The sequence below is a fragment of the Calypte anna genome, chromosome 4, assembly GCF_003957555.1.
Source record: "Calypte anna isolate BGI_N300 chromosome 4, bCalAnn1_v1.p, whole genome shotgun sequence".
In the NCBI taxonomy this organism is placed as follows: Eukaryota; Metazoa; Chordata; class Aves; order Apodiformes; family Trochilidae; genus Calypte; species Calypte anna.
The window spans coordinates 1,753,159-1,766,760 of record NC_044247.1 but is presented as its reverse complement, the minus strand read 5'-3'; the positions used below and the strand labels follow the sequence as shown (position 1 = coordinate 1,766,760).

General features: G+C 43.3%; 1 protein-coding gene across 1 annotated transcript; it reads right to left on the bottom strand.

The window, feature by feature from the left end:
• Positions 1–684: 684 nt before the first annotated feature.
• LOC103535173 (uncharacterized protein CXorf40 homolog) lies at positions 685–3,323 on the bottom strand. Its single transcript, XM_030449074.1, has 3 exons — positions 3,226–3,323; positions 2,465–2,748; positions 685–1,084 (listed from the first exon to the last, which is right to left on the bottom strand). The coding sequence occupies exons 1-3, from the start codon at positions 3,270–3,272 to the stop codon at positions 867–869; spliced, it is 549 nt and encodes a 182-aa protein (XP_030304934.1). The 5' UTR covers positions 3,273–3,323; the 3' UTR covers positions 685–866.
• Positions 3,324–13,602: the final 10,279 nt, after the last annotated feature.

Here is a 13,602-nt window from a genome sequence, read left to right as displayed (position 1 = left end):
CCAGAGGGGAAGCTGCATTTCTCATGGGACCAATGCCCTCAGCCTGCATCCAGTCCCTCTCTCTGCCCAGCTCCCAACACTTCTGCTCAGCTCTGGTTTTGCTTTGCTCTTTGATGTCAGGCTGGGCAACCTGGCCACCAGGAAGGCTGAGAAGGACACACAGCCAATGGGCAGGGGCATCTGAACCAGAGACACGCCTTGGGGTAACAGTATTTGGCAGGCATGGAGTGATTTCTGCCAGTCCCAGCCCTTACCAAGAAAACCAACTCCTTCAGTTTTCACCTCATGCCCACTGGAACTTCGCTTCTCATTTTCACCACCCAAGAAGGTGATGAAGGAAAAAGGTGGGGTCATCACAAACCCCATCACAAAACCAATCCTTTCTAGACCCAATGCTCAGCTTCTAGCAGGTTCTGACTCCTAGTCAGTCCTGGATCAACTGGTTCATCTGTCTGATAAGACCTCCTAAACAAGCACCCACAAGATTTTCTTTGCATAGGGGTGGTGAGACCAGAGGTATTGCCAGCATTTTGTACAACATCCCTGAGTAGAGCTACGTGATCACAGGTGCATGCATCCTATTGCAGAGCTGCATTTACTCATGTTTTAAACAACAACATCTTAAAAAGCCCTGTACTAAATTATTTTTATAGAAAAAAATTGAGTAAACCATCATTTCCAGTAATGGTCATAAAAATCACATCTTCTTTATTTTGACTTAAAAGAGGAGTTCTTCAAAATGCATTTACTATTTCTAAGAATTCCTTTTTGAAGGGAATCCTAAACAACTCACGGGTATTCAAGATGCTGTCTCGTGAGTTACATACACACATTCAGGTTGGAAAAATCATAGTGAGGGACAACACCTACACTTCCAAAGGGATCAGTTCTTCAGGGATGTCCACCTGCCACACACCTCTTCTTCCTCTGGCAGGAATTGGCTCCAGGAGCCATCTTGGATTTGAAACAACAGTCAAGTATTTCTCTTCTAGATTACTGAGGACAGCTTTGTTTTCCAGATCAAGAATCTTTTCAGGAGGCAAGGTTTCGGGGTACAGGGATGTCTCTCCAATGTCAATCAATCCTGCACCATAAAATTATAAGGTAAAGTTAATTGGCTGTTTGATCTCCTGTAGAATTTTTTTTCAAAAGTAAACCTTACAGAGGACATGTAAAACAGGTAATTCGATAGCATAAGAACACAGTGTGAAGCATGCAGCCCTCAAACCAGTGTCATTCCCTGCAGGAGATGGCCTCTACGGCTCAAGTGAAGTTTGTGAAGAACAGGTGAAACATACAGTTCTAATATTCACATGAAGCCTGCATCTGAGGAGGTAACAACTGACTGTAAAACTCCTAAGCTAGATTTGGCCTTGAAACAGCTGCATTAAAAACAAAACAAAACAAAACTCTTTCTGCTCCAATCAGTACAATATTCTACGAACACTTTAAAATCATGAAACTATATGAAAATTCCTGCTCTCTGGAACCATCTTAATGTCAGGAAAGGGAACTGCTACATTGCTTAACATTGGAAAACATTAAAATAAAGGTAGAAGAAACTTCGTTACCTACTCCACAATTTAGTGTGCCATTTATGTCAAGGTTACACAGCTGCTTTTTGTGTAGTACCCAAACATTTCCAGAACTGTATAAAGGGTACAATTTTTTTGTATTATGTAATAGATGCAATTTGTTGTGCAGGATTAGCCAAAAATATTCAAATGAGAATCCAATGTAGGTGGTGTAGCAAAATATTAGGAGACTACAAGGAAAGAGTGCAAATTCAGTGTTGGATAAAAAGATGGCAAGCATACAGGACAGCAACATACATTGTATTTCAGTGCAATATAAGCAAAGAAACAGCACTCCATCATAGCTTTGTGTTACAGAAACAAACCACTGCCCAAATAATGTGAGCATTTGTAGAACTGAAATAGGATTTATTGATGCAATACCCTAACATGACATGCAACGTCTCATGACTTCACTAGATTACAAGTACTGTAAAATGGTTTCAGCAAGAGTTCCTAAGCTCAGCATGTAAAAAATGAGGAACTGACATTTTGTCACACAGCAAAATTAGATGTAACCCACATTGTACTCTCTTACTGCATGGCAATTTAGCACAAATCAGTTTTATTTATTGCATAGAGTTGTAGTCTCAAGTTTTCAGGAGAGTGAGTGTTTTTTAAAAATGGAGGCCTGAGAAAAATCCTTTATCCTAAAGATCAAAGATACTTTGCATTTCCAACACAATGAAAAAGAATTTTATTTTTTTTTTTTTACTACCTCTCTCATGGACATCAGCTTAAAAAATGATAAGGAATCGAAATAGCCCCCCCAGCACAACTTTGGCACCACCAGTTCAGGGAAGCATTAACACAAAGTTTTAATGAGGATAACTGCTTAAAGCAGATGTGTATTTGACTGAAGGAGGTTAACAGATCAAAAGGGTGCTTACCTGCAATAACTCCCCTGCCAAATTTTTCACCTTCATCCAACAGATCTTGTACTTGTGTTGGTGTCATACCAAACCTATCCAAAAGAATTGCTCTCCAGGATTCATCTTCCCAGTCCTTGACCGCTATATGAAGAGCAATGGTGCAGTTCTTATAACCCGCAAGCAAAGGACTCCAGCGAGTCTCTACTGTTTTGACTTTGTTTAGGACTAATCCTGCATAGGGCTGTCGGAAGGAGAGGCAACCGAATTTCATCCTTTTCCTCGCCTCAGGACGTGTTTCTTTCCTACAAACAAACACACACGGTGTGATAACCCTTCAAAAATGCATCAGTGACCACGACAAATTTGACAGCTCTTTCCCGTGTATCAGGCTGTCGCGTTAACCCGGGCTGCCACCCTCGGGGCGGCCCCGCACCGCAAACACCGCCCGCCCGCCGCGCTCCGGGCAGAAGCCGCCCTAGGCCAGCGGGGCTCGAACCGCCGCCTCAGCGCCACCATCATCCCCCCCGGCCTCGGAAGGGTGGGCTGGCACCCCTCGACCGGAGGCATTGCCTCCGCGGGCGGCAGCTAACGGGACACCGGGAAGGGTTTAAAGGCCATCTCCTCAGTGGGCAGCCTGGAGCCGCCCCCGAGAGGCGCAATCATCCGCGGCCACCGCCACCACCGCCGCCGCCGCCGGCAAGGTCCCCGTTCCGCTCCTCCCCTCCACGGCGAGTGCTCCGCCGCCTCGCGGCCATGGAGTCCCTGGGTCCGCAGCCCACCTGGCGCCGCCAGCTCCGCGCCCTTCCCTCCGCTTGCATGGGGCCATCAGGCCGCGCTACCACCCCGCCCGGTGCCGCGAGGGGAAGGCGGGTGACGGGGAGAGGCGGAGCGGGGCGGGGCGGTGGGACGGGAGGAAGAGGAGGAGGCGGCGGGCGGGCGGGCGGCCGCGGTGTCGGCGGCGTCGGCGGCGCCGATGCCGATGCCGATGCCGGTGCCGGTGCCGGTGCCGGTGCCGGTGCCGGTGGGCGGTGCCGGCCGGTCCTGGTCCTGGTGCCGGTGCCGGCCGCGGCGTTACGAGGGAAGCGGGCCACGTGTGGAAGCATCCGGAGGTCTCTTCTTCTGGCTTCGCTGCCGAGGGATGGAGGCTGGCCGCGGCCACGCGTGTTAGTGTTTTGCTGTTTTTTCCGCAACTCTCTCACCCCCGGCTTCCCGCTGGGATGTGAGGCTGGTGGGGAAGATCTGGCGAAGGCTTTCCAGAGGAGCGTGGTGCCTGGGGTGTGTTTCAGGGGGTGCTGAGGGGAGGAGAGAGCCGGGGTGTCTGCTGGCTGTGCCGCAGGAGCATTCGCTGGTGGGACAGCCCGGGGACATCGGTTCCAGTGAGGAACCATCCAAGGGAAGGCACCGGGGTGACCTTATTACAGCTTTCTTCCTGTACCTGGAGGGAGCCTGCAAAAAAAGCTGTGGAGGGATTTTTTACAAGAGTAAAAGTAGTGATAGGACAAGAGGGGAGAATTAGGTTAGACATTAGTCAGGAATTCTCTAGTGTGAGTGTGGTGAGACACTGGCACAGGTTGTCCAGAGATGCTGTAGTTGCCCAATCCCTGGACGTGTTCAACTCCAGGTGGGATGGGGCTTGGAGCAACCTGGTCTAGTGGGAGGTGTCCCTGCCCATGCAGGAGGGTTGGGACTATATGATCTTTAAGGTCCCTTCCAACCCAAACCATTGTACAATTCTACAATCAAAGGCCCCTGGGAGTAAAATAACAAATTTACAGAGTGTCCTTCTCTGCTACAGCAGGGCCTGTTGTGTTGTTTTTTTTTTGTCCAGGTATATGAGTTTGTTAATAACAGGAATTTATTGTAAAGCTTTGCATCTAACTTTAGTATGGTTAGGTGATTCTTTTCTGAGGGTAACCACTTCAGATAGCTTTCAGGATATCTGTTTTTGGTGTACATTTCACATGCACCTTCAGTGGATATTATGTATTCTGAATTGATGGCTTTAGAATTTAAGTGTTGAGACCTATATTTTTTATTACAATTTTCTGAAATTCCTACTGTCCTCATTATCCTTTTCCCCCTAGCTATTTCAAATAACTTGTTCAAAATACTCTATTTTGAGTCATTCTAGTCCTTTATACAATGCCATGGTAACAACAGAAAGTAATAGATGATGTGAATGTAAAGACATTGTAGTTTTTACAGGGTTATTATTTTAAATGTTCTTTGGCTTTAAGCTATTTCCATCTTACTAGATGTGCATGGTTAGTTGAAGAACCTGTTGAATCTGTTTAGTTTCAAGTATGAAATAAACTTCCATGCTTTTGTTTTATTTTATTTTTTTTATTTCCTTTTGATATTGTTCCACTACACAATTACAGGTTGTGTAACTGGGGAAAATTTAGGCCAATTTATTTCCTAAATTGTGTAAGTAAGTGTTAGCTTTGGTTTATGCTCTTATAACTTGCAACAGGATTTGTATCATGTGTTTCATCACATAAATGGCTACATTTTTTCTGAACTAAAGCAAAATAATCCAAGGTACTTCAAATCTTAAATCTAACAGTTCTTAAAAAATTGTAAATAACACACAGTTTGTGTGCTACTGCCAAAGGTGAGTAAATAGTATGCCAAAAATTTCCTGTCAGAAAATAACTTGGTTTGCAGAAACCTTTCCCAATATATCATGACATTCACTGCAATAATAATGTGTAGCAACAGCTAAATAAGGCCCTGAAATTATCAAATATTGTGTATATGTTTTGTGAGCTGAATGCTAAACTGTCCTTAGCAGATTTCCTGAAGATATAAATTAATAACTTGAAGTGTAGCACACTGGATATGAAAAAAGACAATTAATTTTGATTTCAGCAGATGATCAGCCTGTGCTTGACATCTCGTATGCACGTACTTGCTTTTTTTTTTTTTTTTACTGTGGTTTTCACATGCTGGCACAAATCCCAAATTACCCAGTCTTGGTGCAGTACCTCACATGATGATAATCTTAACAACAGAAAACTCTGCCAGTTTGGTCTCTACTTCTGTGAAGTATGCTTCATTTCAGTGTCTATAAATTAGTCTGTCAGGGTTTAACACTGGTCCAGCAATTAAACTGAGTGACAGATGCTCTCTATTAATCTCTCTCTCCTCCTTGATAAAGAAAGGAGAGAGAATAAGGGAGAGAGACTGATGGGTTGGAAACTAAACTACACAACTTTAATGAAACAGGAATGAGAAATAGGAAAAATTACTAAATATATACAAATACACAGGAAAATGGATACCACATTCCTTCCCCATTTCCACCCAATAACTCTCACGTCACCACCGAGGCTGCAGGGCAGCCCTGGGAAAGTCCAGGCTGGAATCCTGGGGTCAGCAGCAGTTGGGAGCTGGAGGCAGGAACACACAGATATGGGCTGGGATGGATCAGGAGCACAGGCAGAGGAAGGGATGGAATCCTTCCAGGATGCCGGGTGAAGGAAGGGAAGCAGGAAATCAGGAAATCTGGCTTGGCCCTCGTGATGACCCAAATTTATACTGAGTATGAGGTGTATGGGATGGAATCCTCTGTTTGGTCAGTTCTGGCATCTATCTTGTCTGTTCCTCCCCAAAGCAGGGCTGCAGGTGGGATCTCTTTACTCCTTCTGGAGGGTAAAAGTTTTCCTCAGAGCTGAGCAGTGTCCTTGGCTCTGCACACCAGTCTCTAGCAGTAACTATAAACATCAAGTGTTATCAATCCTAGAAGCACACACTGTCTGAGAAACTTGCTGTTAATTTCAGCAAGTGCAACTACTTACAAGAGACTCAGCTAAAAGCAAAAGTACAAGACAGAAAATCACCTTTATCCTGGCCCAAACCAGGACATAGTCTTCCTTAGAGTGTCTCTAATTTACCTTTGATAGAATATTGGCTGCATAATTCCCTTTGGGAATGTGTTACTGCTTTCTGTGGAGCTAAAACAATACCTAGTACATCATTTATAAGTACTGAGGTCTGATATCTAGATAGGTACCCACTGCTGGGTTTCTTGTCAAATTTGCTTTCTAGCTGATTTTACATGACTCAGTACACAGGAGAAGGTGCTGGGATATCTTGGGTCAAAATCGGGCCAAGGTACTTGATCAGATACAGTTAATTTCAGATGTCAGTAAAGATATGGTGCAGAGTGTTCCAGGAAAGTGGAGGTCAAAACTGAAATTTCAGCTGTTAATAACCTGTGAAATTCAATATAAATATTTGTATTGAGCAGTCACTGTTTAATAATGGGTATTCAAGAGAAGCTGGGATACACTGATGTGTGAACAACCATTGCATTTTCTTGCATTTTAGAACAGCAGAAGTGTGGACCAGGTGGGAAGTGTGATTCTGTGACTGTAATTCTTTTGGCAGCAATCCCATCTTAAGGACTTTTACCAACCTTCTACATTTTGCCCTTTTCCCCTTCATTTTACTCTGTCATTCTCATATGAAGCCTCAGTACATGCTGGAACACCAGCTTTGTATTATTCTTATATCCAAATAAAACACCACTGTAGTGAAATGAGGCAACCAGGTGCCACTAATTGCCAGGTAGTGGGCATGAGCTTGTGTTAAGCCCACCTGTGCCTGGCAATTAGTGGCACCTGGTTGCCTCATTTCACTCCACACCACTAATTTTTGGATGAATTAAAATACTTACATTTTACCTTGTTGTTCCGTCTTTCTTTGTATATATTGTGAGAAATCCTGAATCTCTGAAGTGTTTTAGTAAACACGTCTCTAGTTTCTTCAGATGATTCTTTTATTTCCAGATTTGCTGCAACAAAACAGAATTGTGTTCTGAGCAATTCTCTGGAAACGTGAATCTGTAATTCAGAGGCTGTGGCCTCACCAGGGCTGAGCACAGGGGCAGAATTGCAGTGAAATGAGGCAATCAGGTGTTGCTAATTACAAGGTTGGAGGCCTGAGCTTGTGTTAAGCCCACCTGTGCCCAATTAGGGCTGATCCCAGCTGCACATGAGCAGGGTTGGGGGCCAATAAAAGGTGAGGCTCAGAGCACAAGCTCAGCTCACTCTGGAGCAGCCAGAGGAGGAGGTTATGTGAGTTTGGAGCAGAAGCACCAAAGAAGCCAAGTCTAAAGGCAGCAAGATGGGAGCACTGTTTGAGCACCTTGGTAAGAACGCCTGTTTGACTTTGAAGTGCTGTGCCCCAAGAAAGGTTTGTCTGCTACAAAGAATCCCTTCTCTGAACCTCCTGGCCACGCTGTTCCTCATACAGGTCAGGATGCTGTTGGCCTTCTTGGCCACCTCTCTACTAAGGGACTCTGGGAGGGAGCAGTTACCCTTGTGTTCTCTCCTAGTCTACTCCTTTTCTTAGCTAAGCACTAATTAAGCAGGGCTCTTCCTTTTCCTCCTTTGAAGTCTGTTGTTCACCTCTTTGGGGCTGTTCAGCCTGGAGAAGAGGAGGCTCAGGGGAGACCTCATCGCTCTCTACAACTCCCTGAAAGGAGGTTGGAGCCAGGGGGGGGTTGGGCTCTTTTCCCAGGCAACTCTCAGCAAAACAAGAGGGCAGGGTCTCAAGTTGTGCCAGGGGAGGTTTAGGTTGGAGATGAGAAAGAATTTCTTTCTGGAGAGGGTGATCAGGCATTGGAATGGGCTGCCCAGGGAAGTAGTGGATTCTCCATGTCTGGAGATCTTTCCAAAGAGCCTGGATGTGGCACTGAGTGCCATGGGCTGGGAACTGCAGCAATAGTGAACCAAGGGTTGGACTTGATGAGCTCTGAGGTCCCTTCCAACCCAGCCAATTCTATGATTCTATGAGAAACTGATTAGCCAGCAGCCCATCACCTCCTTCCAGGCTCATATATTGGGGTATACAAACCCTGTCTTATGCCACTGCAAAATCGTTCCATTGGGAGCAAAAGGACAAAGAGGTTATGGAAAATAGATGAATAATCTCCTATCCATTTCCAGTATTGCATACCCAGAGTCATCTCTGCACAGGCTGTCAGGTTTTTATGTAATCACCCCAGCACAAGTAGAGCAGAACCTTTTTGTGGTGCCTGGTTGTAAGAACTGCTGATCACAGAAGAAATCCCACTGAAGAATGATTCAGAGCAGACTGTGTAGGAATGAGACTTCACATCAGTGAAGTTTTCATGAATTTTAAGAACTATTTAAAGTGCTATAAGAGGCTTTACAGTGTGTCTGAGTTAATGGTATAGCCTTCTTTATGCTTTTCTCCCCTGCTTGATCTGCCTTGCTGATAATGCCAGGGTAGAATTAGTGGGAAATTTAGAGGTGAAGCAGTGTTGAATCATCTTGGGCAGATACCATAGTAATGCATCCAAGTTACTTTATGTGTATATTACATAAAGGATTACTCCTTTTTCATACATTCCTGAGTGATTAAGTGAAGGGTGAAGGAGCTGTGTGTTCAGGGAGGCTCTGGGCTGCTCAACAAAAATGGATTCCTGTTGATTATTTTGCTGGCTTTAGAATTCTGCTCAGAGCTGTAGAAGTTAAACAATAATATAGTAACTCTATTTTTTAAGTGTGTCTTGCATGCCATGGGACACTACTGAAACAAATGTCACAACATTTGCACTCTATTTTTCCCTCTTAGGTGTTTTTTCATCTAACAGTCACAGATGATTTATTTACATCCCTTCTCCCAAGATTTTTGTTTCATTAATGAAAGTTTAAGAAAAAACCCTGTGCATACTTCCTAGATATGCCACGTAGAACTGCTCTAAAACAATTTAATTCCATCTGAGCACTTCTTGAATGTTATGCTCTTTGAAAATCAGACACCAGAAATGAGTCTTAAGAACCTGCAGCTGGTAAGCAGTGATGTTCTTTGTGCCTTATTTTTTACTTTACTCAGTGATGAGTGAGCTTTGATAGTTTCTGCAAGTCTTTTAGCTTTGGTGTATTCATTGTAGGACTGACTCGGGTTAAATCCACTTAAAATAGCCTGGCATAAGTCAGAAGAGATAGACTGAAGTCCTCGAGCTATGAAGGCTTGCTGTAAAGCTTGCTGGAATCTGCCAAGAGCTGCTTACTGCCTGGCAAGGCTTTCCAGCTGGAATAAAAAGGTAGAAGTTTGGCACATGTTGAGTCCTCTGACTCTCTGAAGCAGTGCAACTAAAACTGAATTCTGCTGCAGAGAGCCCAATCACTGAAAATGCTTGACTGGTTCATATAACTTAAAGCTGGTCTATAATACAGGCTTCTAGTTCAGCATCAGTTTTAAACCATTAATCTGCATTTGATGCTCACTAATTCAATCATGTTAGTTGAAGTATCGTGCAAAATATGAACATTATTCTGAACATTATTCTGATAGTTTGTTATCTATAAAGAAGATTCAGAGGAAAGCTTTTCAGTTGTAGTGCATGCACAGGCTGAACTCAGTGTAAATCATCACAAGGGTACATGTTGAGGTAGGAGTACATGCATTTAGGAAGGGTGACTGTGTTGAAAGGCACAGTGAAGAGTAGGGGCAAATCAGTGTCCTCTGAATGAGATGTTACCTGTCTGTACAGATATATACAGTCCTTAGAGCTCCTGGCACCTTGCAAGGCTGCCATGGTATTGATTGATTAGGGAAGTATGAAAGCACTTCAGTGCACACAGAGAATCCTCCCTGTCTGACTTGCCAGAAAAAACTCGTTTGAATTGGTACCAAAAGGAAGAACAAAGTGTTTTCATATCTCTGCCTTATTCCACATCATGGTTCAGTGGCTCCAGAGGAAACTAAGTCTGTAAAACTCCAGAGTGCCAAGGAGCAGCTGCACTTCCAAGCACATTCTCACAGTAACATAGAATTATAGCTGAGTCAGCAAGTGCCTTTGCATTAATGATATTAACAGGCTTCAAGTCATCAGTAATCATACAAATAACTATTTGGGCATAACTAGTGGAGCATGTGAAAGCCTGTGTTGGGGGAAAAAGTAACAAGGAAATATTTTTAATGTATTTTATCTCTCTAACAGGTAAAAGAAGGCCTAGGATATGTATATTAATCAGGCCAATTTATCACTGGGTTTTGTCTTTTTATTCAGTCATGTAAAAAGTTGTTCTCTCATTTCTAAACTTGTATAAAAATGTATTTTCAGTATATGAGAACAGTTGAATTCCTTGAGAGCTCTGCCGCTTTGCCATTTTATTCTTGGGGCTCTTTATATAGATGAAAAAGTCTGTGTAGTATGGATTAGAGAAGCTGAGGAAAACATTCCACTGTAGGGAATTGAATCAGTTTCATTGTGTTTAGTTTAGCTCTGGAGCCATTGAGTTAGTTCCAGATTAATTAATTCTTTCCAGTAGTTCACTCCCTGGCTAGCCTCAGATATTATCCTAAATAGGTACAAGAGAAGGAGCTTTTCTAAACTTTAAGAGATTCAGAGGGTAAGCAGAAGATTTGGAGAGTTACAGAGTGGAATTGTGTGCAATGTAACAGCCAGTGCAGAGCAGGGCTGTGTCTGGTTGGGTTCTGATTATTTCCAGGAGCTGAGACCACAAAAGCAACCCTGGGAAATCTGTTCCTGTGCTCAGTCACCCTCTGGTTTAACTGTTTTAACTGTGTTGAGTGGAGCTGATGAAATGGTAAAGTTATGGAGCTTTTCACCTTTAAGCCTAATACTTCAAATATATATTAAAAATATAAATTTTTTAACATTCAAGTAAAAATTTCTGCCTGTGTTGTGGCCTGACAGCTGACTGCTGCATCTAGGAAATTTCTATAACAATTATTTTTCTCCTGACACTGCATGTTTTTAGTTGTTAATATGCTTAAAAGATTAATAAATCTTTTGGCATCCTTCCAAGGAGTTTTAATATTAGCATAAGGAGTTTTAATATTAGCATTTCCATACTTGTGATAAAAACAGTTTTTTGTGCAGGCAGCTGATGATCTGCTTTGTGTATACCAGAAGTCACCAGCAGATGGGAATCCAATGCAACAGTCGTGATTCTTACCTACCCCTGTCTTGCTGACAAAATCAAAAGGGAAGTTGCCAATAAACTGTACAAAGTCATGTCTTTCTGACATGAAATGTCATGTTGAACTGTGCAAAATAAAAAAAAGAAAATCAAGGGGTAGTTTTTCTTGACAAAAATTAAACTAAAGAAATACAACTAAAATGAAGTTATAGGCTGTGCTGCACTGCTTGTATACTTAAAGTACTTGGAGCTAAAATATTCCTGGTTTGAAAAGGGGTTGCAATTGTTACTACCATGTAAGTTGCCAATCCAGATTTATATTTTAAACTTATATGATTTAATTTTTTTTTTCCCATTATGGTTATGCCACACAATGAAACTGGGGGGGGAAAATAATTCTATATGGGCAGCTTAAGCTGCCACCACTTTGGACTGGGTTTTTTTAGCATCCTTGCACTAACAGCCAAATCCATGAGATGGTGCCATGCTGTAATCAGAGTTTTTGTATGCTTAAAACTAGCTGTGTATTATATCTGGCACGGTCTTAAATGACTCAACCTATTCTTCTGGCCCATTGACTTGTGTTGGTCAGCCTCAAAACCCTGGCAATAAATTAAACCTGTAGAGTTTTTTTATTTGTTTCAATGAAAAGACTGCACTACCCTGAAGATTTAACAAAAGAGAAGGCAGTGGCAGGACAGATTTACTGCCACTTTTTCAGCTGAAAGCAGTGTGCAATCTAAATGATTTACTTGTTTGCTAGCCCTGCATGGTGCTGTCTCCTGGGTTATCATTCACCTAAATGGCCAATGTAGTACAATGAAAATGATAGTGCAGTTACAAATTCACTACAATTTACTGGTTAGAATCTGAAACTGGTAAATTATTTAATTTCCATTTTTTTCAGTTACTGTTCAAGGTTGAAAACTTACGTGTAAAATGGTAAAAAAATAGAAAATAATTCAGCAGCTTTGGAAGCCCAGTTTTTAAAACTGTTGTGATAAAACAGCTGAGCTTTATTCTGTCTGTAGATGTAATACACTTAGGCTTTTGTGCAGGGTTTGACTTACTGCTTTGTGACATTCTGATAAAAAATTAACACTCTCCAGTATCAGTAAAGCCCATTTTAAGTGGATTAAGTGCTAGTTAACTGACAAATACCAAAAGGTGTTTGGTAATGGGGCATCATCATTTAAATGGGAGTGAGGTTTCCCTATTTCTGTGGGAGGTCTGACCACTTGTGTTTTTGCATGTGAATGACAGATATAAAATCATTGCTAGGATCTAAGGGGGAAGCAAAAATTGTCTGTGTTAGGTCATGACCTGGTCAGGGCACCCATGAAGAGGAATTTGGGTTACTCTGTGGCCTCAGCCCATGCAAACAAACCCATCTATTGGCTTTAGTTCCTGCAGATGCCAGGTTGTAAAAGTGGATAGTTAGGAACAAGAAATGCAATCTGTATAAAAATGTGGGCTATATTTTGAGAACTGAAAATTGAAAATAATCCATAGTCTAATTTTAATGGTGATGTTAAGGCAGTTTAAGTCCTTTTCCCATGATGGAATCTTTGAGCATAGAATCATAGAATCGACTGGGTTGGAAGGGACCTCAGAGATCAAGTCCAACCCTTGATCCACTCCCCCCGTGGTTCCCAGACCATGGCACTCAGTGCCACATCCAGGCTCTTTGGAAATATCTCCAGACACGGAGAATCCACTACTTCCCTGGGCAGCCCATTCCAATGCCTGATCACCCTCTCCAGAAAGAAATTCTTTCTCATCTCCAACCTAAACCTCCCCTGGCACAACTTGAGACCCTGCCCTCTTGTCTTGCTGAGAGTTGCCTGGGAAAAGAGCCCAACCCCCCCCCTGGCTCCAACCTCCTTTCAGGGAGTTGGAGAGAGTGATGAGGTCTCCCCTGAGCCTCCTCTTCTTTAGGCTGAACAGCCCCAGCTCCCTCAGCCTCTCCTCATAGGGTCTGTGCTTGAGTCCCTTCACAGCCTCCTTGCTCTTCTCTGGACCTGCTCCAGCACCTCGATCTCCTTCCTGAGCTGAGGGGCCCAGAACTGGACACAGGACTCAAGCTGTGGCCTCACCAGGGCTGAGCACAGGGGCAGAATCCCTTCCCTGGACCTGCTGGCCACGCTGTTCCTGATCCAGCCCAGGATGCCATTGGCCTTCTTGGCCACCTGGGCACACTGCTGGCTCATGTTCAGCTTCCTGTCGATCCAG